This window comes from Dermacentor silvarum, chromosome 9, assembly GCF_013339745.2.
Source record: "Dermacentor silvarum isolate Dsil-2018 chromosome 9, BIME_Dsil_1.4, whole genome shotgun sequence".
Taxonomy (NCBI): Eukaryota; Metazoa; Arthropoda; class Arachnida; order Ixodida; family Ixodidae; genus Dermacentor; species Dermacentor silvarum.
Genome location: NC_051162.1, coordinates 161,990,980 through 162,015,130, shown reverse-complemented (window position 1 = coordinate 162,015,130; position 24,151 = coordinate 161,990,980). Strand labels below are relative to the sequence as shown.

At 46.0% G+C, this 24,151-nt stretch overlaps 1 protein-coding gene across 1 annotated transcript in view; it reads left to right on the top strand.

The window, feature by feature from the left end:
• Positions 1-13,758, top strand: part of LOC119464607 (phospholipid-transporting ATPase ABCA1-like) — a 112,527-nt gene extending 98,769 nt beyond the window's left edge. Inside the window, 3 exon segments of the mRNA XM_049655996.1 lie at positions 385-397; positions 399-611; positions 7,166-13,758. Of these exon segments, the coding sequence (XP_049511953.1) occupies positions 385-397; positions 399-611; positions 7,166-7,375 (436 nt within the window). The 3' untranslated portion in view covers positions 7,376-13,758.
• The last annotated feature ends 10,393 nt before the right edge of the window (positions 13,759-24,151 follow it).

The following is a 24,151-nucleotide window of genomic DNA, read 5'->3' as shown; positions in this document are numbered from 1 at the left end:
CAACGGCTGTGTTCGCTACGAAATTATGCAATAAAACAACCGACACACCTAAATAGCCTCACTGTAACAAATATACTGTTGTCATTAGCATCATTCCTTTAATAAAGTAAATATCTTTCTAGAAGCGTTCGGCTTTTCACTTACATTGACGATTATCATCGATGGTTTCTGCACAAATGTTTCCTTTGTAAGCTTGATTGATCTATAGATCAGGTGATTGCCTGTATCATATATTGATTTATTGGTTTTGTTTGACATTCCAAAGCCACACCTGTGCCACGTGAATGCCAACAGCCCGAAGAATGGAAAATAATAATTGTTACAAAAGATGTCCGCCACTTCTCCACAGCTTCTCATTTCTCTCTTACGTTTGGCACTTTGCAGCATGGAGGAGTGCTGAAGCCCTGTGCCAGAGGATATCCATCATGGTGAACGGCTCCTTCCGATGCCTCGGCTCGACGCAGCACCTCAAGTCCAAGTTTGGCGAGGGCTTCACGGTCATCGTCAAGATGGGCCAGGAGCAGGCCGCCAGCTCCGACGCGATGACGACCATCTGCAACGCCATGCTGACCAAATTTCCGGACAACTGTGTGCTCAGGGACAGCCACCAGGTGAAGTAGCATTGAAACTTGGGCTAGTCGGCAGCAGTTCATGGTTGTAGCCAGCACACCAAAAGCAACTCTGAGAGAAACACAGAATAGGATGAAAATTTATCACAATCATGGGAAGTTCACTTAGAAAGCATGTATGCATAAGTGAATACAATTCACAGTAAAACCCCGGTGATACGAACCCGGCTGGTACGAATTTCGGCGTGATATGAATTCGTAACTTCCCCGGCCGAAATACATTGCTAACAATACGAAAAAAATTGGCTGTTCCGAACATGTGAGCAACAGCGGCGGCGGCCGAGCCAGTGGCATACCAGCGGGGTGACCAGCACAGACAAGCTGGCACAGCGGGATCCATAGTCGCCAAGCAACCGACTACGTGACGTGGCTGCGCAATCTCTCATTGGTCCCCGCGTCGAGCAGACTGGACGACATCACAGCCTCGCCAATGCTTAGTGAGAAAGTAGACGTGGACCGCTGCTGCAACTACGACTGAGGCGCAGCCCCGACGGTCAAAGCGCTCCCTGCACTCGACGTGCTCAGGCGTTCAGTGGCGTGCAAAAACATTCCCGAGATCACATGCGCGCACTTATACACCTTTCACAAGGCGATCGTTGACAATTTGGGCAAGAAGAAAATGTCCCGTTGATATGTTTTTCAAGGGACCGCAAAAAAAAAAAAAAGCCGCAGTTTTGCCCGAAACGTGAAGCAACGGAAGCGCAGCAGCAGCAGCGAGCGAATTGACCTTTGCGCTGTCTCTCGCTTCAACGCTAACTAAACGTCGAAGGCACAGCGCATACGAAGCTACTGGCAGTAGGCGCTAGGCGCACTTTGTCAACATCGCAGATCATTTCGACGATAAGGTCCGTGCGGGTGCGCACTTTGCGCACGCCGCAGATCGTTTTCAGGATACGGCACTCGCGCAGGTGCGTCGTATCTGCAACGTGCCAGTCACTTGTTGCAATGTACAAGCTTGCTGCACTGCTAAATTTACATGACCGCCACATTCAAACGCAATGTAACATGCAGGAACATTATAGATTGGCGAAGTATCACGGGGAACGCCCGGTTATTCGAACGTGATAGCATTTGCGATGGTTAATTCGAACATACCGCGCATCGACAATGCTCTCAGCAGCGTGTCAAATCACGTGGCGGCGCCTCCGACCGGCATTGCTCCGACACTGCCATAGAGCAAAAGCCGCCCCTCAACGCCACGAGCAGAAAAAAAAAGAACCGCGGCGTCACGGCAAGATCGCCGTTTCTGTGTGGCGCCGGAACACGCATGTACGTGCTGACGTCTCGGCCAACGCTGCGGCTCCAGCACAGAGGGAAGCAATGGCGGAGGCCCAGTCCGGCCAACGCTCGCTTCAACGGCAGAAAACGAAACTTCAGGGAGCGGACTAAGCTGGCGCCGGGCCGGCGGGAGCGGCAGACGCGCACGGAGACAGTCGAAGGTGATGGGGCTATGAGGGTGTTGAGAGGGAGGGCTAAGGGAGCCACCAAAGCGACAGAGTTGCTGAGGCCAAATCCGCTTCCCTGCCGCCCTCTTCCCTCACCTGCGACGGTGCCCGCGCGCGCCCGTCGTCATGTCGCCTCTTCCTCTTCACAGCCACAATCTCTCTCTCTTGCCGTGCCTGCGCCGCCCGCTCTCTGAAGTTTCGTTTTCTGCCGTTATCGCGAAGCGAGCATTGGCCGACATGGGCAGTTTCGTGGCCCTCGCTCGATATGTGCTTGCACGCTGCGATATTTCACGAATCGCACCGTTCGTACGTCGTGCTATGGTGCACAAATATTTTTAAAATTAAGTCCTTTTATTTCTAACAAATTTTTGGGCCCCTTCGAGTTCGAATTATCGAGATTCAACTATACATGGAAGTCAATGAGATTTAGGTCGGGACCACGAAGACACGAAGTTGCAGCTGGGAAAACGCAGCAGCGAGGAAGGTATCAATGGGGTTCCACTATTAGAAATCTTTTCTGGTAAAAATAAATTCATTTTTCTTGATATTGTGCATGTTTTGATGATACGAATTTTAGGTGATACGAATATTTCACGCGACCCCGCGAGATTTGTATCACCGAGATTTTACTGTATTCTATAAAATGTTACATTTCTGTAGAAACATTTTTTCACGGAAATGTACAATTTTTTAATCCAAGAAAAGGAAATGATGTCAAAAGAAAGTCACTGTGATGGGAAACAAACTCGCCGTTTCCTTTTGGCCCAGGATCCTTTTAATAATGACACGGTAGACGGGAGCTTTTTACATGCAACACAGACTTTACACAGACACGCTAACACGATACAGAAGATCTACATACACATGGACTAGAGTTCGCGAAGTCGTTTGTCCTTCTACAGAAAGATGTGCGTAGCACTCATGCATCACGACTTGCTGGTGTGTGTCGTCGTTGCGGTGACCATGACGGTTGTTGTTGCGTAGTGCGTCGCTGCGTCGTCTGACACTTGAAGACAGCTGGTGTGTTGCTTGCGACGGCCACGTCTTACACCATCATCATCACGCCGCACCTTGTCGTGACATGGAAGCAAGGGAACAGCAGGCCGGCAGAACACCAGGCCACTGCTGTAGCTGGTCCGTAACGCCTCGACCGCTAGAACGTCGGGCTTAGTCAGCAGACAGGTAGCTCAGGTGCCCGGTGCCCAGCAGGAAGCACTGCACCAGGCCGCTGGTGCGCAGGAGAGCCCAGCCACGAGTGGGATCTCCGACCAGGTCCGCACGGTAGCAGGACATCTGGCTGCCGGTACCCGAGCCTTGGACCGCCGTTCTGCGAGCTGACGTTCGAGGCTGCCGCTCGCTCTCGCACTCTCACGCTGCTTCCTTGTCCGTGGCACGTCGTCTTCCTTTGCTATCACCATCAGTACTTTTCTTCTTGTCACCGCTACACGCCACTATCCACATCATCACAGTGACATATTGATGCAGTGGTAGTAAGGAAACCTCACTATAACGAACATCAATATAACGAATTATCGGATCTGGCAAATCTAAAATGTTGCTCGCTCATATTGTCGTGTAACAAATATATGCTGATATAACAAAGGTATTTCCATGTTGGATGTGAAGACCATCAAGTCTACGCAAAGGAAATGCAAGTGCGATGCGTACGAACATCCAGCAAAGGGTCTCCTGTCAATTTCTATGGCCTGGTAGTGGCTTACTGTGCCGATGCATGAACTACACTACATCACGAATGCATGCTTCGTGCCTTCATTAATATGCAGCCGTATGATGAGAGTGACCACATTGTTGCGTATTAGCAGTGCGTTGTCTGCTGGCCAGCCAAGCCAAGTGTCATTGGCCAAAACACACATGCACATCCAGTATGTGCTGTTTCAAGTTTCTTCTTGATGAGATGTGACATTTTCGCTACCAGTGTATATACCGTATTTTTCTGCATATAACCCGCATCCCCAGTTACAACACCCCGAAAAGAAAGAAAAAAAAATTCTAAAAACACAACTACTCTCAAATCTTTATAAAAACAGTCTCGCAGATGCACAACTTCAACTTTTCTGCGTCATACCTTTGGCCAGCTACTCTGTTCCCACCTCTTCAGCAGCGCTGATAATCAGGTACACTCAAAGGACTGCCATCAAACCCAGGATCCTTTTGCAGCTATTGTAATCCGTCTCCTGGTTCGCTCGCGTCGCGTGCAGTATTCATCTAAGCGCCAACCCAGCAAAAATGCAAATTGGTGGTCCGAAAAGAGGGCAAAGGGTGCGTCAACACGCAGGGTTGAGGTTCTCTGGAAGCTAACGAAACATTAAATAGAGGGAAATTTTGCCTTGAGGTGAGGCTTCACGGTAGTGCGTGCAGCACTGATGTGAAGCCGCACCTCAAGGATAACTTGCACATAATCCGCACCCTGTCGTTACTGTTAAATCTTTCAAAGTGTTGGTGCAGGTTATATTATTACGATAGCATCGAAAGATGTTGAAGAGACGAGCCGCCGCGCGAAAGATGATGAAGTGTGTCTGTGCTCTTGGTGCGAGCGATTGTGGGCCTGGCTGTCTGGCTTCAGTGTAAATAGCCTGTAAATAGCCTCTTTCGTCTGTGTCCTTCCACATGTAACATTCTGGTGGAGGTGCTGGGTAGCCGCGTTATGTGGAGTGTGATACGGCGGCTCTTAGCGTGTTCAAGGCGACGGCATTCTTTTATGATGGCATCAACAGTCAAGACGTTGCCGAAAACAAGCAAATTGAAAGCGTCGTCGGCAATGCCTTTTAGCACATGGGCCACTTTATCTGCTTCGGACATAGTATCGTCAGCTTTGCGGCATAGAGCCAAGACATCGAGGATGTATGAAACATACGGCTCTGTAGAGGTCTGCACACGAGACGCAAAAGCCTTCCTCGCGGCAACCTTGCGCCCAAGAGGGTCGCCGAACAGTTCCCGAAGCTGTTCTTTGAAAGTGTCCCAACTGGTGAACTCGTCGTCATGCGTTTGGTGCCACACGCGTGGGGTGCCGCCGAGATAAAAGATGACATTGGCGAGCATAATCGTTGGGTCCCACCTGTTATTAGCACTGGCGTGTTCATAGAGCTTGATCCACTCGTCAACATCCTGTCCCTCCAGGCCAGAGAACACACCAGGGTCGCGATGTTGGGCAACCGTGACGATAGGCGTAGTCGGGCGAGCCGAAGCCGTTGCAGAGGCGGTCTCGTCACCGGGGGGCATGGTGACAAGCTCGACGTACCGACCACTTCGGAGTTCCATGGTGAGGACGGGGACCGCTAACCTGAGGCATGGTGCTCCGCGTCAAATGCTCACCGACCGTGGCCGTACGTTCTTGTCCAAAGTCATTGACGACATCATGCGTGCCTGCTCAATACAGCACAAAATTACCACCTCCTACCACCCACAAACGAATGGCCTCACTGAGCGTCTGAACCGCACGCTTACAGACATGCTATCGAAGTACGTTTCCGCCGACCACCGTGACTGGGACCTGGCTCTACGTTACATTACCTTTGCATACAACTCTTCCCGTCTCAAAACTGCTGGCTTTTCCCCGTTTTACCTCTTGTATGGCCGAGAACCGACGCTACCACTAGACACTGTGCTTCCGTTCCCCACAGCTTCAACTAGCGATTATGCCCGTGATGCAATCGCCCGTGCTGACCATGCTCGCCAACTTGCGCGTGCTCGTCTGCAAGTGTCTCAAGAAAAACAGAAACAACGCTACGACCTCCGTCACCGTGATGTGCATTTTGTGCCCGGCCCGCGCGAAATACGATGAAGTGTGTCTGTGCTCTCGGTGCGAGCGATTGTGGGCCTGGCTGTCTGGCTTCAGTGTAAATAGCCTGTAAAGAGCCTCTTTCGTCGGTGTCCTTCCACACGTAACAATATGCACATGCCTGTGCTCACATTGCGCATATGTGTTTGCGTTTCATTTATTTTGTCATTGGTGTGAGTAGTACAGCGCAGTAAACACAAAGATGTCGTACCAACTAGCCCAGCCGAAGCCTTATTGAACATTATACAGTCGGCTTTTGTTAAAATGACCTGGACGTGATGGACAAAATTAATTGAATTATCCGGCGAGTCGAAATAAATAAGATGCAGAAAAAACACCAAAACACACTGCTGTTTCATATGGCAGTATTTGCTCGATTCCATCACGCCTCTGAATCAAACGCGCGCCCACTTTCTATGTGTGCGAAGTAGTGAACTAACGCATAAATTATAAGAAAGCACCTAACAAGGTCGAAATCTAACGCGCCCGATTTTTTAGCAAGAAAAACTGTTGCACAATGGCAGCCGGTTTCTTAAAGTCAACTTTGCCACAAGGTTTCTTTTTATGTCAGCTTTGCTGCAATACATTTATGTTATGTGGCAGAGCAGGCGAACGTTGCAAAGGCGGTTCAGGTTTGTGTCCAATTGCACTGCGCAGACAATTTTCGGCCCAATCTTCTTTCAAGAAATGCATGTGTTAGAATCAAGTAATTACTGTAGTCAAACATTGTGAGCTGCGGTTATTGCTTGAAAATCGTCCTAGGGCGGGCCGAAAATAGGCGTTTTGAACGAGAGATGATGCATGTTCAATGCATTCACTGTTCCCTCAGCTCTGCCGAGACCGACACTGCCACTACAGGGGTCGTTATTGGGGTCAGCAAAGGGTTCAGGTGCGTGCGTGCTGACTGGTCAAACTTAAATTATTTTGGCAAAGGCCAATTTTAGAATTTAAATAACGAAAGTTTGGGCCCATATAAATAAATGCATGGACGCCAGCTTGGACCTCTGGCCGGGATTGAATTAATGAAGTAGACTGTATGCATAATAACATGGTATTTTGAGCAACCAGCGAACAAATACTCTCATCGCAATAACCAATGTTATTCAAGATCTTGCATATTTGGCTTTGTTACAGCAGTGGAATACAAAGTATGGCTAGCCAAATTTTAAATTTACTTCGTCATATCAGACAACTTCTTATATTCATGTTTATCAATCTTTGCTTGTAATAGAGTAAATTTGGTATCCTTACAGTGTAAATTTTGATGGTTGTGTTCCCCATTTCCTCTCTAGGCCTTGCTTCACTTCCACGTCACCGACACCGGCCTGAAGTGGAGCCAGCTCTTTGAGACCTTGGAGTCGCTCAAGCAGGAGCTCTCGTTCGAAGACTACATTGTCAGCGACACCACGCTGGAGCAAATTTTCCTGGCGTTTGCGAGGTCGCAGCGAGACACGATGACCGAGGCCTCCGTCGGCTGCTTCCGAAAGTGCTGCCCTTTCTAGCTCTGGCTTTCTTAGCTGTTCTGGCCAAATGGCGCTGCCAAGCATTGCCTGCACTTTCGCCACAATTTTGGGGGCACGGAAGGTTGTACAAGGTCGCCGCTAACAGGAACCCAGATGTTCTCTCGAGTGTCTTAAAGTTTCGAGCTTACAACAACTTCATTATAATAGCAGGCATGAAAACACCACGTGAATAGGACGAGGTTGGCTTAGGAGGGTCACCTTTCTGCAAACCGCGGCACATCTTAGAATAGTTCTATCCATGATGAGATAGTTTCTTTTGGCAATTGTGTGGTTAGTTGCTCAAAATGAGTTTGGTGGTTCAGCATTTCTCACTGGCTTTTTCTTTATCTGTAGTGCAAACACTGTTTTGCATTTGGGAAAAAAAAGATTGGCAAACGTCTAAAAGTTTACCGTAGCTGCTGCAGTGATATTAACTTTCCATCGAAGACCACTGCCTTGGTAATTCGTTTACTCACTCTAGTTTGATGAGAAAGCCTATGGAGAGGAATCAGTTTTGCATATAAGTCTGCAGCATATGCCTTACTTACTCGAACCGAGACCAGTACGCCGTGAAAGATGGGAAGTTCGTATTGAATCTTGCTGTGATAAGGGGAGCTGTGGGCTCTCGGTTTTGGCAGCCTTCTCTGTTCACCAAGTTGCGGTGATAGACGATGTGTGGACGGTGTTGCATTGCCTTTTGTGATGTTTTGTGTGTGGTCGCCGCACTGCTAGCTTTCTGCAGTGCTAGGTTTTCTGCGTTTGAAAGGGTTTGACGTTTGAGATGACGGTGCTGAGTGCGGGCGCTTGTGCAAGACGGGAAGGACATTGTGCTTGTGAAATCCTAGCGATGCGACGAGTATGGCGGACGGAAGTGGCTGAGTTTATTTTGCCAGACCTCTCGGCGACATGCAAAACTGTCACCTTTTCGTGACTGTGCACTGTGATTTTGTTAGGTAAGAAGATGCCTTGCGGTTATCAAAATGTGTCGAGATGCAGAAATTGTTTTTTGCGAGTGAGCTGCAAGTGGGCAGGAAAGTTGCACCTGTCATCTTAGTTGGAACTGTGTGTTTATGATGGGTGGCACAGAGTTTGCAGGAGTGTGGGTTGCCTGCTGCGTCACTTGCTCGGCAACTTTTGCTTTTTGTATTTCCTAGACGTATTGAAGCCAGTTCTCTGGCAAAAAGATATTTATCGATGAGAATAATACAGCATACATTGTAGCATTTTGAGTTTCGGATACGGTTTTCTAAGCCTTTTTGTTCTGCTGATAATGTTCTATAGGTTTATTAAGCAAAAGTACTACTTCCGGAGTATGATTTATATCACAGAGTGATTGTGAAGTGTGTCGTACTGCTTGTTTTGCAAGGAAGGTGTTGTTTTGTAATGTGTATTGCGCAAAGTGTTCTAGTGAAAGGCTAGCCATTATTGATAATTATCACAAGTGATGTGAGCCAGGTAATTCACTTCTTCAATTACATGCTTCTAGCTTTCTGATCAAATGTACTGAATAATTGATACTTCATGATAGGTAATCATGGTTCATGGTAATCAAAGTCATGCAGTTGCACGTTGTGACTGCGAGGTTGTCTTTTGAAATATTTTGAATATTCCAAAGGATTGTCAAATGCCGTCAATACTGTTGTGTATTAATCTTTGCTTCCTACGTGTTGCTTTGTGTGTTTGTGTTGTGTAATACTTTTGTATAAAAGTACACAAACAGGTGTTTACTGTGGAATGCAATCTGTTTGGAATAAATTGCTATGCAGTTTTCTTGTTATTATTGCTGGTATTGAAACTGGTCTTTTTTGGACAAAATGAAGAAGGGAAAAGGAATCTCCAAATCTGTTAAACTTCCGAAACATTCTTTTGCCTGATGTTTTTGACATTGCAAATGCAAATGGTTTTATAAATTATTGAACTGCTCTTTCTATGGATGTGTGGACACTGACTGTTTAGGACTGGCATTGTTGAAACTCTCATGAGTGTAGCAACTGTTACCTTCTATTACTTGAAATGTTGAGTCATTTCATGTAGAGCTGCCATTAAGGTTAGCTTGCAGACATGTGGCATTCTTCCAATGGTGTAATTTAGCAGACGTGAAATGTTAAAACTCGGAAGGTTCTTGGAAGACAGAACATGCTATAATAAAGAAATCAGCTAAAGAATAGAAATAATATGCCTAAATTGTGTTCAGGTTGGGTCTCGGCAGTAGTAGACCAAAAGGCACTAGTAAAGTTTTCTTTCCCACATTGCACTTTTTCCGATTGTTCAAATGAAGAAAACGCAGCAGCTATGCCCAAGAAAATGCACGGAATATCTTTACACACGTCACCTGTTTTTACGCCATCATTTGACCACCACCTTTTCATCATTCATTGTTTCATGCTGCCCTGTTACATGCACTAGCAGTTAAAAACATGCCAAGCATGTTTCATGTGTCAGTTTGGTTTGTGATGTACATTAGACTTCCGTTAATTCGACTCCGGTTAATTCGATTTTTCAGTTATTTAGATCCTGGCTGGCGCCCATGCATTTTTATGGGCCCAAAGTTTTGTTATATTGATCCTAAAAGTAACCTTCCCCGGAGAATTCGAACTTCATCAGCCAGCACGCATGTGCCTGACCCCTATGGTGACCCCAATAGCAACTCCTTTAGTGACAGCATGTCTCGATAGAGCCTAGGGGACAGTGAATGCGTTGACCGCACATCACCTCCCATCGAAAACGGCCATTTTCGGCCTGCCCTAGGAACATTTTCAAGCAATAACCATAGCTCACAATGTCTTTACGCTACTATCGGATTCTAATGTGCATCCTTTTTTTTTCAGCAAAATTGGGCTTAAAATATCTAGCGTGGTGCAATCGGATACGAGACCAAAACCGCCTTTGCGACATTCGTATGCTTTACCATATAACACAAATGTACAGCAGCGAAGCTGACTTTAAAAAACTTGTGCGGGGAAGTTGATCTTCGGAAACCAGACACATAATAGACCATTGCCCATTTTTAATGCATTAGCATAGGAGTGCGAGTGGAAAAAAGTATGTGCGTGATATATTGTCGAGTGAGCTCCGGAACAACGCTTTGCAATGAGGCGAACGTGGTTTAAATCATGGATCCGGAAGCTCAAAAAAGGTGTGACGTGATGCTAATGCATTTCTCTTACATTTACCACTAAATCGCTGCCGAGTTTTTGGGTGTGCAACTTGGGTGTGCATTAGATTTCTACTTTGATTAGGAGCTTTAGTGTCCTTTCTACATTAATTTTCTACTTTGAACACAAAGTAGAAAGCACATTAGACTCGTGCAAATGCTTCTAAATAAATCGATCAGTTTTGTCATTTTTTCGAAGTGTTTAACTCGATCAATTTCGCTGGTGCCTGCAAGGTAGAATTAACGGAAGTCGACTGTACTTTTTATTTGCTAGCAAATTAAGCCGCTGTATTTGTTTGTGTTTTCAATCTTTTAGTCGGCACTATTAAGTGCACCACATGTTGCAAACACGGTGAATGCATGCTATTAACAAATACCTACTCAATTGTTGCAAACACGGCAAGCGTGCATTTCCAAAATGTGCTGAATTTATTAGTGTCAGCTAAAGCAGCATAAGAACAAACAAGTACTACAGCAATGTTTAATGTTCGATATGCTGTTTCTTTTTTTTGTGTTAAGCTCCATCAACCCTGTCAAAGTAAGGGTAAGAAAAGTAAACCAATGTATAATTAAGCCATTGACTTGGGAACACGTGTTTAGATATGCGTAATTTTTCAGCAAGATGGAAGAGCAGGTAAAAAATTTGGCACTGAAGGCTAACTTGCTTGAGCTGTTTATGAAGATGAGTCTAGTTTACTGCTGCCACCTGTTGGAAATAATGGTAAGAGTTTATTCCTGTTTACATCCATCAAAATGTAACTGGCAAAGGTTACCATAAAGTTGTCAATAAAAAACCTATTTTCTATTTCATCAGAGGTATTCATCAGACATCAGAAGTCTGCTGTAGTATGCTGTTTACGCACACTGAAGAGGAAGAATGTGTTGACTCCGTCAAGAGCTTGTGATTGGACATTGCGGCAATGCTTTGCGTTGAACTGTCTTTGCATTCATGACATTGGTCTTGTTTTCAATTAGGGATAAGGTCCTTATGCATATCTTTTCAGTCATGTTTTCAGGTAGGAATAGGCATCTCGCTTTTACCTTTCCTTTCTTTTATAATCCAATACTCGTTTGCGTAATACTAAATGTATCACATAATGTGCAGCCAGCCTTCCTTTTTAATTGCATCTAATTCTAATTGCTCCACTTTTTTCTCAGAGGCACATGCAGAAGCAAGATGTCGGTGCTCCATTATATTACACTGTATTTTGTTTAGTTTCGTAAGTGATATGGTTTTGTCAAATGTAAGCACATTTTTCTTTTTTTTGGGGGGGGGGGGGATAGATTTCTAGGAAGATGAAATCATTTGTCATGTTGCCATAGTCATCATGAAAGGTTGCGTTGATTCCTTTCGCACCCTATGAACAGTGTGTGGTTTTGTTAAGATACCGAGTCCACACTACCAGCATTATTATTCAATATGTGTATATTCTCCTGTTGATGCAGATCTCTCACACCAAATTTTCAACTTGTGGGCGAACATCACGCATGATGTGTACTTTCATGCGGGATCCGAATTTAAAGATTCCCATGTGATGTCACTTTCTGTTATGCACACTGGTCATTACATGTTATTTTCCTAATGACGTGTTGCTTAGGTGGTGAGCTTTTATTTCAAAATTTTGACATCCTTTATTTTTCAGTTGACACATCACCTTATAAATGAATCTTGTTGTAATTTAAATGTAGGAGAAGATAAAGCTGTGCAGAAAGTAAAAAAAAATGTTTAAGTGCCCGTAATTTCTACTGCTCTACTTTGGAATGTTTGTGTCACTGGTCTAGAGCATGTTTTTATCTGCAGTAAATGAGGCAGCCTGTTGAGATGTCGTGCTTATGGCTTTCATGTTGGCGATCAAAAAACTATGCAGAATAATCTGCTAGTGATGGAAATGTCTTGTCGTCAAAGCTGCCACAATGCAGTCACGCTGCTTTAATGCCGTCCATTTTTTCTGGCCTAAACCAAGTCGATGCATGCAACCATTCATCTCAGTATACTTAGTCGAATGCACAGTATTAACATTAGTATTGCCAAAATATTTCACCCTATTTATAGTCAAACATTGGTTTGTAGACACAATGTAATTAATCTTTTTTTTTTTGCACAGTTAAAAAAGTGGCCATTATTGCTTTTAATATGCTCAGTGGTTGTGTGCGGTGATGCACAAATAAATCTTATGCAAGTGTCTGACTATTGAAATAATTATGGTTCAATATTTTGTAATATAAGTTGCAAAATGTGCAAGTTCGGAATGTATGTGTTGTCATTAGGTCATCATTGCCTCTTGCTTTAGGGCTGGGTACATTGATTATTCTGACCAGTGTTTCGAGTCACTATAAGTGAAAGCGCAAAAATAGCATCATAGCAAAGAATCTGTTGCAAGAGCTATACATGTTCTGACCAGGTCAGTGGACCATTTCTGGTACATTTCCACATGACCATTTTGGTGCTTGATATGAGGTAGAGTGGTAATATTAGGTAATGCCTTGGTTTGTCTGAAATAAGTATTAAGTGTTCACCTGGTACGTTCAACACTGTCTATACTGCAGATTGGAGATGACTGCCTACTGTTAGCCATGTATTTTTTCTATGAATGTATTCAGCAGCAGCTTTTCTTGCTTCATTGATGTCTGCATTATAATGACCTGATGAACACATTATACTTTTTTTTTTCTTTCTGATCCCCTTGAGAGACTCCTTTAGCAAACATTGGTGCTATTCTTACTGAAATGATTCCATATGTGGGCCTATAATTCCACATGTTTGAAAGATGTCTCTTATATGAATCCTACAGAAGCGATATTGATTCCATATTAATTTCACAAAACATCTGTAACGTTCGTCTGGGAAGCCTGGGACTATTGGATGCTTCAATGATGTAGCACGCACTGTGCAAAAACAACTACGGTATTTGAATTTACAAATTCCTGGTCGTCACTTAAACCATCGCTATCAAAGCACACAGACATGTTTATTCATTTTTATTTGGCACTTCACTTTATTGGTGAAGCACTTACCAACTTATTATCATTTTCATTTTTTAGTCCTGCTCTATCCTAGTCAATGTTTGGTTAGTTTCTTTTCTTTTAATTACCTGTCACATGTTTTCTTTATCTCATGGACTGTATTCTGGCTGCAAATGCTTTGTCCTGTCCATGCCCAATGTGATGCTTTGTAATAACTATTTTCATGCAGCACTCAAAATAAACCATTGTTGAAGCTCTTACACAATCTGTTCTTTCTGCAACTTCATATACCCATGCCACGAAATCCATGATGTCGGGCAGTGACGTTATCGTAGTGCATGAGACCTTTAGCTTGTCTGAAACTGCCGTTCAACTAAAATGAGAGTGAATATATCGCAACGAAAGGCTTCTGGCAATTTGTACAACCAAAAAGAAAACAAAAAAGCTTTGCCATTACAACACGAAGAATGCGTAAAGCAAACTGCATTTATAATGTGTCAAATTCGGGAGGTGGTTCTTTACAGTACATTCCAGGAAGCACCGCCTTTTATTTATTTCGTGCTTCTTTCTGCGGGAAGGAATTTACGTTTGCTGTGGGATTCAGTCCCACAGAACATCAAGTGTGCAAAACACTTGGGCCTCAGGAGAGCATATACTGAGATTATACTGAAGCGGGCGGTGCAAGATCTTGAGGCATCCAAGTGGCAACGAGGGGGTTCAAGCTGAAACCAGGGTGGTCCGTGGGTAGGGGCTGCCAAGGGAGGATAGGGTTTGCGTACAAGATCAGCTGTCGGTGATGGCCGATCTTGTACACCCTCGACATACCATACCCTGTGCTTAAGGATTATAAACAGGGATAAGGTGCCTCAGAAAGGCTGGCCAACGTTTCGATGGGAGGACCTATCTTCGTCAAAGGCGGCCTCGTCATCCTCGGCGGGTTAGTTTTAAAGGGTTAGTGGAGTGACGTCACGTCGATGTCGGCTGTGGCTGGCTGTTAAAGGAGAGACTGAAAAGAAAATGAGCGCTGGCGCTTGACTGGCTAGGCGCTGTTTCTAAGATGAGGGGACAAGAGCGGGAGAGCGAGAAAGTGGCAAAAAAGAAAAATAAAAATAAAGAAAAATTAAAAAAAGAGAAGAAAAAGAAATAACGTCAGAGGGGGTTGGGGGAGCGAGAGGCGAGTGAGCGTTCGGAGGTGTCGTGGTCGGTGTGCGTTTGGGGTCCCTGAAGAGCCGGTCAGTGTGCAAGTGACAATACGAAGCTGTTAAAGGAGAGACTGAAAAGAAAATGAGCGCTGGCGCTTGACTGGCTAGGCGCTGTTTCTAAGACGAGGGGACAAGAGCGGGAGAGCGAGAAAGCGGCAAAAAAGAAAAAGAAAAAAAAAGAAAAATTTAAAAAAAGAGAAGAAAAAGAAATAACGTCAGAGGGGGTTGGGGGAGCGAGAGGCGAGTGAGCGTTCGGGTGAGAATTGACTGCGAGAGGCGAGTGAGCGCTCGAGTGAGAATTGACTCTGCGCTAGTCCTTGTGTACTTCTTCGTTGTGGTTTCGTGTTGTGTGCGCAAAAGTTTCATTATGACAATACGAGTTGAAAGCATGACTTGAGTAGCGTAGCATCAAGGCATCGGGTAATTTTGTGGTTGACAGGGAGCAGCTTGGTCCGTCAAGGGACGTTAGCCTCACTAGTTCGCCGTAGGCGTCGTCGCGGCGGTATACAGAATTGGCGAGACCCTGTGTGGTCAAGGCGCCGAAAAGGTATCCTGGCGTCTGGGATTTTGGACTGTCTCGGTGTGGATCTTGTGTGGATAAAAAAAAAAAACGGCACAGGAGGGTGACAGTGTAGAAAAAATAGAATTAGAAATTTAAACATGGGGGGGAGACAGGTGTACCTGGAAAAGGTTGATCAATGCGTAAAAGCATGGAGGACGATAATAAATTGAGGGGTAGGGGAGATGCAGGGAAGAACTGGAAATAGAAGAATAGGTGAGGTTGAGGGGAAAAAAAAAACGGCACAGGAGAGTGACAGCGGAAGAAATATAATTTGAAACATTAACACGGAGGGGACAGGTGTACCTGGAAAAGCGTTCGTATGGTTTATCAATGAGTAAAAGCATGGAGGAGGATAATAAATTGAGTGGTAGGGGAGATGTAGGGAAGAACTGGAAATGGAAGAATAGGTGAGGTTGAGCATCGAGATTAGCTGGAGGTTTAACTTGTTTTGCGCCTTTGTTAATGGTATAACAATTTAAGGTTTGTGTTACTGCTTTTAGCGATTCTAAGTTGCCACGTGATAAATTCATCCCCGTCGGGTGCAGGCATTTAAACTTGTGTATGAGGTATGATTCTGTATATTTTCTCTCGCGAGGTGAATGAAAATTTGTTTGTAGTATATAGAGTCTTGCTTCATCAAATATATGACCGTGCTCATTGAAGTGGCTGGCTACTGCTTTAGGTAAATTGTGTTTTGTATCTGCGCAATGGCCGTTGAGTCTCGTGTGCATTTCTTGTCCAGTCTCACCTATGTATTGCTTGTTACAAGCGGCACATTCTAGACAGTAGACTACGTTTCTTGACGTGCAGGTGAAATTCGAAGTTACCTTGTGAATGTAATCTGACGCTGTACTTTTTACTGTAGTAGTAGATTGAATATGTTTGCATGTGGAACACCTGGAGCGGCCACAGGGACCGGATGTTGGCTTCGTCTTTGTCCTTAGTTTGGCGTGTACAAGAATGTCCTTGAAATTACTGTTCCGTCTGTAGGCTACTCTGGGCGGGTCGGGAAAGATCTTATTAAGTTTCTGGTTGCTGGTGAGAATTGGGTGGTATTTACTGAGGATATTGTTCACGTTGGGGGAGTGCGTTTGAGAATTTAGTAGTAAGAAGAGGCGTTGTCCTTGGGATCTTAGGGCGATCTCTATTTTCTTTTTTTATCCACACAAGATCCACACCGAGACAGTCCAAAATCCCAGACGCCAGGATACCTTTTCGGCGCCTTGACCACACAGGGTCTCGCCAATTCTGTATACCGCCGCGACGACGCCTACGGCGAACTAGTGAGGCTAACGTCCCTTGACGGACCAAGCTGCTCCCTGTCAAACACAAAATTACCCGATGCCTTGATGCTACGCTACTCAAGTCATGCTTTCAACTTGTATTGTCACTTGCACACTGACCGGCTCTTCAGGGACCCCAAACGCACGCCGACCACGACACCTCCGAATGCTCACTCGCTTCTCGCTCCCCAACCCCCTCTGAGGTTTTTCTTTTTTTTATCTTTTTTTTAATTTATCTTTTTTTCTTTCTTTTTCTTTCTTTCTTTCTTTCTTTTTTTTTGCCGCTTTCTCGCTCTCCCGCTCTTGTCCCCTCGTCTTACAAACCGCGCCTAGCCAGTCAAGCGCCAGCGCTCATTTTCTTTTCAGTCTCTCCCTTTACAGCCAGCCACAGCCGACATCGACGTGACGTCACTCCACTAACCCTTTAAAACTAAGCCACCAAGGATGACGAGGCCGCCTTTGACGAAGATAGGTCCTGCTATCGAAACGTTGGCCAGCCTTTCTGAGGCACCTTATCCCTGTTTATAATCCTTATTCCTCGTGTGCTACTCCATTAGTCAGCCGTCTTTTTTGATTTTGGCATACCCTGTGCTTGTAGGCCTGGGCGAGCGCCCAAACTACGGAAAAGTCAAGGTGCCAACATTGGTGTCCCCATTGCTCCTTTGGTGTCGATCTTAAAGGCGCCGCCAAAGTATACTAAATAGTGAATGGCACGTTATTTACACTCAGCAATTGCGCCTTGGCAGAGGAGATCCTATTATAATATTCTCGGGTACCCTTTTGAGTCCTCCGTTTGCCAGCTAGTATATTTATTTTCGCATGTTATGTGAACTCATGTGGGTCCAAATTGCACCAGTAAACGTGAATTTCTCCTCGCAGAGAAAGCAGGCAAAAAAAAAAAAGCGGGCCATTTTTATGTTCTGTAAGGAACCGTTCCCGTAAGATTCATCTTCGTGACGTGCACCAGCTCAAAATCACATGTGCATATAGCCTCTGAAGAAATGCGAAAAACCACGTACATTTCTCTGGCTTCATAGTGGCGTCTGATCGATGCTAATTGCTCATGTAAAGGAAGACCTAAAATGTGCCTGTAAACAATTCAGGAAAAAATTGTACTTGCGCAAAAATGCAAGAATTTTGCTCGCGAATCATCGCTAGGGCAGTTAAGCGCGAAATTTGCGAAGGAAAGTTCTGCGTACACTTTCTCTGCACTATATCCAATGTCGGACAAATGCATGGAGATATTTCTGAGCAGTGTAGGTAGAGTTTACCTACATTGTTCTTTCGCCAACCGCCGTGGCTCAGTTTCTTTTGTGGTGTGCTGGTAAGCACGAAGTCGCGGGTTGGATTCCCAGCCGTGGCAGCTGCGTTGCAATGGGGGCATGAAGCAAGAGCGGTGCACAGTTGAACGCCTTTATAACGAATTGCTTGGGGCCCCCGAAATCATTCGTTATACAGGTCACTTCGTTTTAAAGGTCGCACACCGCACAGCTCCCAATAGAACCGGGACACAGTCATAACTTCGTTATAAAGGTCATTTCGTTGTAGATGCGTTCGTTGCAGAGGCGCCCGACATTACTATGGGTTGTACGTATGTCGATAAACTCCATATAGTGAAAATGATTTTAAAGTGTACGACAACCTGCAAGTGTACTGCTTTATGACGCTAAACCCAATGATCAATCAATAAAGCAATTTGATCGATGCCCTGTAATCAGTCCCTAAACGTAAATTTGTCATCTTGCATATATATGGTGCATGCAGCAGTTGTTGCGCTGTTTTGTTCAACGGCATCAAATTGCAAAGGTCATAATGTGCGTTGTGTAAGCACCACGTAGTGTCGGAACATGTGTCCTCAGAATGGCACTGACAATCTTGTTTAGAGCTGGCACCACTGGGCTATTTTAGGGCCGTCGTTTACCACCGCAAAAGAAATGTCACAGTTTCGCCCTAAGGGCGAAGCAATGAATGCGATAGCAACACAGCAATGTCATACGAAGTAAGGTGAGCGGCTTTGGTAGCAATATGAATTGTAGTAAACATGAGCTGATTAAGTAAGCAGGTGTGCTGCGGCGTAAGTAGACCGACATGAAGAGAGACTCGATGACCACGAGAAGACGCGTGTGAAACGGTGGTGTTGAAGAGAAGCGGTTCCCGTGGGCAGCGCGTGCGAAGGGACACACCTGTAGCGCTTGCACTGCCGATCCGGGCAGTATTGCATGTGTAGCGTGGTGTGAGCGCGCACAAACACGAATAGATCACACTGAATGACTGCAGACAACGACTGTCAAAACGCTGGCAGCAAGCATACGCCGCAGCGGGCGAAGGTACGTGCGGTCTATCGCTTCAACGGAAACTGAGCGGCGAATGCACGGCGCATAAAGGTCAGAGCCGTGTGGAGATAAGAGACGGTGCGGACGAGCGACGAGCGCGGTTGTCGGCAGAAGTGCCCCCCCCCCCCCCCCCCGCTCCCTCCGGTGCTGGCTTCCTGCTTTCTTGCTTGCGCGTGGGAGATGAGTGCGTTCGCTCTCCGTGATAGCGCGCGTCCCCGCACACTTCCGCTCGGGCATACGGCGCGCGGCGAAGATTTTATCTATACGGAACCTCACGGCGACGACGACAACGACGGCGACGCCGACGGCAGAAATCCTGTTGAAGTCTCCATATAATTGCTATCGCAATAAAACAATAATTGCCCGACGTTCTGTTCTGCCGGGGCTTGTATCCCCATAATAAAACGACCGAGAGTACTGCCCCCGGACTACAATAGCCTCGCTGGTTTTTGGCAAATTTTCTTGACGCATTCAAGCGTCACTCCCAGCCTTTAGTTCCGATTAAGCGGTGTCAGACAAAGGGAGACAATCTCAGTAAAGCTATTTGCTTCACGCTGGGAACAAGCATTCAAGCTAATTAGGTTTGAGATCAACGGGGAACATACTTGGCAGCCTCCAGTTTGCAGATGGCATTGTCCTGTTCAGCAACGCTGGAGTTATAAATGTTGATCGAAGTTTGTGCATGGCCGTCCTGACTTCCCATGGTGAGATGTCCTCATCTAATGTGAGGTTGGCCAGGCCTGTGTAGTCGGTTGGGGGTGTCCTGTCTGTGGTGGTGAGGTAATGCGTCCTTAGGGTGTTGAGTTCTTGGTCCTGCATGAGGAGCTTATGCAGGATCCTGTGGACGTTCTTTCCTTGAGTTGTGTTTGTGTGGTCAGGATCGAGCAGGCAACGAAGGAAGGTCCAAGTATCGGTGAGCCGTAGATTTCCACTCATTCGGTCACATAGCTGGTCCCATTGCTGTTGAGCTAGATGCCCTGTGTGAGCCTCATTGGTTTAATTAGTGGTGCAATCTTCTGCTTGAGGGATCTGTTATGTTTGCTTAGTGAGCCATCGTTTCTGTATGCTAGCATGCGCCTCTCATAGATGTAATATGCCGCTGTCCACAACATCTGTATCGGGTGGGGTGGGTATCTGTGATGTAGCCTTTTGCACGTCCTGGGTTAAAGTATGTAGCCATGAGTCCAAGTCTGCTATTGATTCAGGGGCTGTGGTTCTGGTAACATGGAATTTGTCCCAGTCCACAATTTCAGCCGTACGTTTGGATCGTTGTGCTAGGTTGTGAGCAGGAATTCCCGAGCTGATAATGAAATGGTCACTACCCAGTGATGTCTGGGTGTTGGACCACTTGCTGTGGTTGATGTTCTTCGTAAGGGTTGGATCTGGGCTAGTGTTTAGCTGGATACTGTTACCTATTGCTGTGGGTCCGCTGTCTAACTTGTCGCTGGCGGGAGCCGCACCCGCAACCTCCGCATTACGCGTGCGTTGCACTACCAATTGTGCTACGACGACGGTCATCAATTCGTCGACTAACTTGGGTATTTATGTTTACTAAATCTAGCCCTAGGTGTGTTAACCAGCGCCACTCAGAACCATGGTGGGTGGATGTGGAACATCCTTTTTAGCCGATGGCATCACGTAACACGTGATCTTGGGAGAGCAGGCACGTGGCTAATAAACCTTCGCATGCTACCTAATGACATCAAGGCTGCCAGATTTCGAGACCCTCGCAATGAACAAACGAAAGAAGAAGGGGAACCGAAGGGCTCGATTTTGTTAATCATAACCACATAAAGCCAACAGACAATGACCCCAAGGAAAGCATCGGGGAAATTTAAGTGTGACTGAAATTGGAATGTAGAAAATAATGAAGAAAATGTAGATGTAGTAAACATAAATACCCAAGTTAGAGGACAATTGATGGCCGTCGCCTTAGCACAACTGGTAGTGCAATTAACGCACGCATAATGCGGAGGTTGCGGGTTCGGCTCCCGCTGGCGTCAAGTTATCTTTTCGTCCACTTTAACTTCCTTTTTTTCCCCCTTATTTTCTACAATCCAATTTCAATCACACTTAACTTCCCCCATGCTTTCATTGGGTTCATTCTCTTTTGGCTTTATGTGGTTATGATTAAGAAAATCGAGCCCCTCAGTTCCCCTTCTTTCGTTTATTCAGTGCGAGGGTCTCGAATCTGGCAGCCTTGATGTCATTAGGTAGCATGCGAGGATTTATTAGCCATGTGCCTGCTCTCCCAAGGTCACGTGTTACGTGACGCCATCGGGCTAAAAAGAATGTTCCACATCCGCCCACCATGGTTATGAGTGGCGCTGGTTAACGCACCTAGGGCTAGGTTTAGTAAACGTAAATACCCAAGTTAGTGGACGAATTGATGGCCGTCACCGTAGCACAATTGTTAGTGCAACGCACGCGTAATGCGGAGGTTGCGGGTTCGGCTCCTGCCGACGACAAGTTATCTTTTCGTCCACTTTCATTTGCCTTTTCTTCATTATTTTCTACGTTCCAATTTCAATCACACTTAATTTCCCCGATCCTTTTTTTGGGTTCATTGTCTGTTGGCTTTATGTGGTTAGGATTAACAAAGTCGAGCCCCTCGGTTTCCCCTTCTCCTTTCGTTTTTGCATAGAATTTAGTTTTTTAAAGCTGTACTGGATCAACATGCATTTACCCACGCACATACACTTGGTGTATTGGTCCTCCTATGTTCGCAAAATTTGACCTCAGTTGTACATATAGTTGTAATTATGCCAGCACAGGTGTCTAAGTTTTACACTGCTCGTAAAACAGACTAATAACGCTATGAACCACTAGCATATGTATTCGACAGGAAAAGGCTCGTTTAAGCCACCCATTTGGAACATTGAGTACATATTACGATACCACGTTCCTAATTTTCCCCAGGTATAAACAACATGCTTTATTTAGCTCACCGAGGACACCGGAGAAACAAACTACGAATCTCGTATGATGCCCAAAAACACAGGGAAAAACGAGGGTTTAGTAATAGTCTGCAACACGTGCATTTAAAGCGGGAAAGTGAAAGCTTCGCAACGCATTGCGCTTAAAATTCTTCCTATTTTCAAAGAATTTCAAGTCCGTATCTCATGCTGTTGTTTTAGGAGTCTGGGAAACATTTCGATTAGCGGCAGTACTGACACCCTGGAAAGCTTCAATGAGTAACTTTCTATAAAGGCTGTACTGAACCTACACAGAATGAACATTTATCACTCGTAATTCAGGACATTGCTTCGTACTTCGAATAAACATAAACATAGTGCTGGTATATTTTACCGAGGATACCGGGGGGAAAACAACTGAATGCCGTGTATAACACATAAAAATTGGGAGAAAAGGAGTATTCACTAACTGTTTTCGGAGCACATAAGCAACCTACACAGTTGAAATTTTTGGTACATGTCACCAATAAGTGGCCCTCACTTTTTCGAAGTGCGAAATATTGGCTGTTCTTGCTCGTGCCGGAAAATAAGTAATAGTGTAGCTCGGAAACAGCCTGGAAATGAAATCGACAAAATCAGAAGTGACACATGCCTTTAGAAAAAATTCAAGTTAGTGTTCTATTGGTATTGAAATATCTGTGCACGTTCGACCACGGTGATTTTCACGAACACATCTACGATAAGTAGTGATTACGTAATGAAATTAAAATGTTACACCTGTAATAGGTGTGATTAAGTTTTTGATAGTGATACGATACTGAGACTGCAACGCAATGTAGGCTATCTCAGGATGGAGATGAAACAGCTCCAGCATTTATTAATGCAACGATTTCATGCCGCAAGGCACACCAGTCGTTGGGAACAGCTGATAATATTTATCCGGACCTCCCTCTCACTCGCAGGTTAAATATAGCAAGCTGATTGTGTTTTCAAATACGGATATAGTGGTCCCAAAAAACTGGGCATGATGCCAGTAGCGCAAGCTGACATTTGTTAGGGTGAGAACTGCCCAGCGCTAGGCCTAGTTAACGCGAGCGCCTATGGTGAATCCCGCGCGTCGCCTGCTACAGCGCGGACCACCAGGCGGCGTCGACGAGGGCTGCAGCACCCACATCGAGCTCCGCAATATCCATGTTTTCGTTGGTTATAGTTCCAGTAACCGACTGAAATTGTGTTTCATCGTCACCGTGAACTTCTAGGGAACCCAGGGGCCAGGGACACCATCTTTCTGGGCCTAGGTACGTTTTCGGCGGCTCCAGCACCTTGAGACAGACAGACAGACAAAGAACTTTTATTTTGGTCCTGAGAAGACGATGAGTGTCCCCCTTAGGGGACATCGTCTGTGGGCCGCACCCACGATGGAGCCGGGAGGTTGAGTCTCTCGGCGATCTCGCGGGCTCTCTGGACAGCCCTGAGCTGCTCTTCCTTGGCGGAGCTGGTGACGAGCCGGAGCCAGTCTTCCTCCGAAGAGAGAGACCCTGAGCCCCCGCGCAAATCTAGGCACTGACAGAGCATGTGTTTACGAGTGCAGCTGGGATGTCCGCAGAGCGGACAGCCCGGATCGATGCCTTCTATAAATTTTGAATAAATAAATGGAGACGGATAAGTCCCCGTCTGCAGCATTCGCAGGGTGATTGCCTGTGCATGGTCTGTTTAGGTGTGGGTTGGGAAGCGGAAACTTAATCCGACGCCCCAGTTGATAGTGCTTGCAGACCTCATTAAAAGTGAGAAGAGTGTCCCTTTGCCACTGCCCTCCCCCGGCCTCCGATTGCCCACTTCCGGCGCGGCGAGTGAGACCTTGCGCCTGGAAGAAGATACCAGCCACGCAGCGTCGGAGGTAGCCCGAATCAGGGCTAAGGCGCTGGCGGTTGCCGCCGCGCCGCGTCGGTGCAGCGTCCGTCACACGACACCGACGCATATGGCGAATCAACACCGCGCCTCTGTTGCGGCAGGCGGCTCAAACGGTGCGTCGGCTCAACGTAAACTTCCCACAGAAGAAGACGACATGGATTTCTCTGAGTCCTTGACTTCTCGGAAACCTACTTCTCCAACGCTTCTCCCGGACGCTGAGGATCTGCGGCCAACTACGAGAGAACCCGACGAAGAGGGATGGCAGACGGTGCTGACGCTTCGTCAAAAACGACAACAAGCGAAGGAACGCCTACAGGTGAAACGGAACGAACCTTCGCAGAATGAGCAGAACAAATCACCCCCCAACCGCAGACGCAGGGCGTGACGGAACAAGCTCCCACCACTGCCGTGGACGACTTCAAGATTATTCTCCGTCCACACCAAGGCTTCCG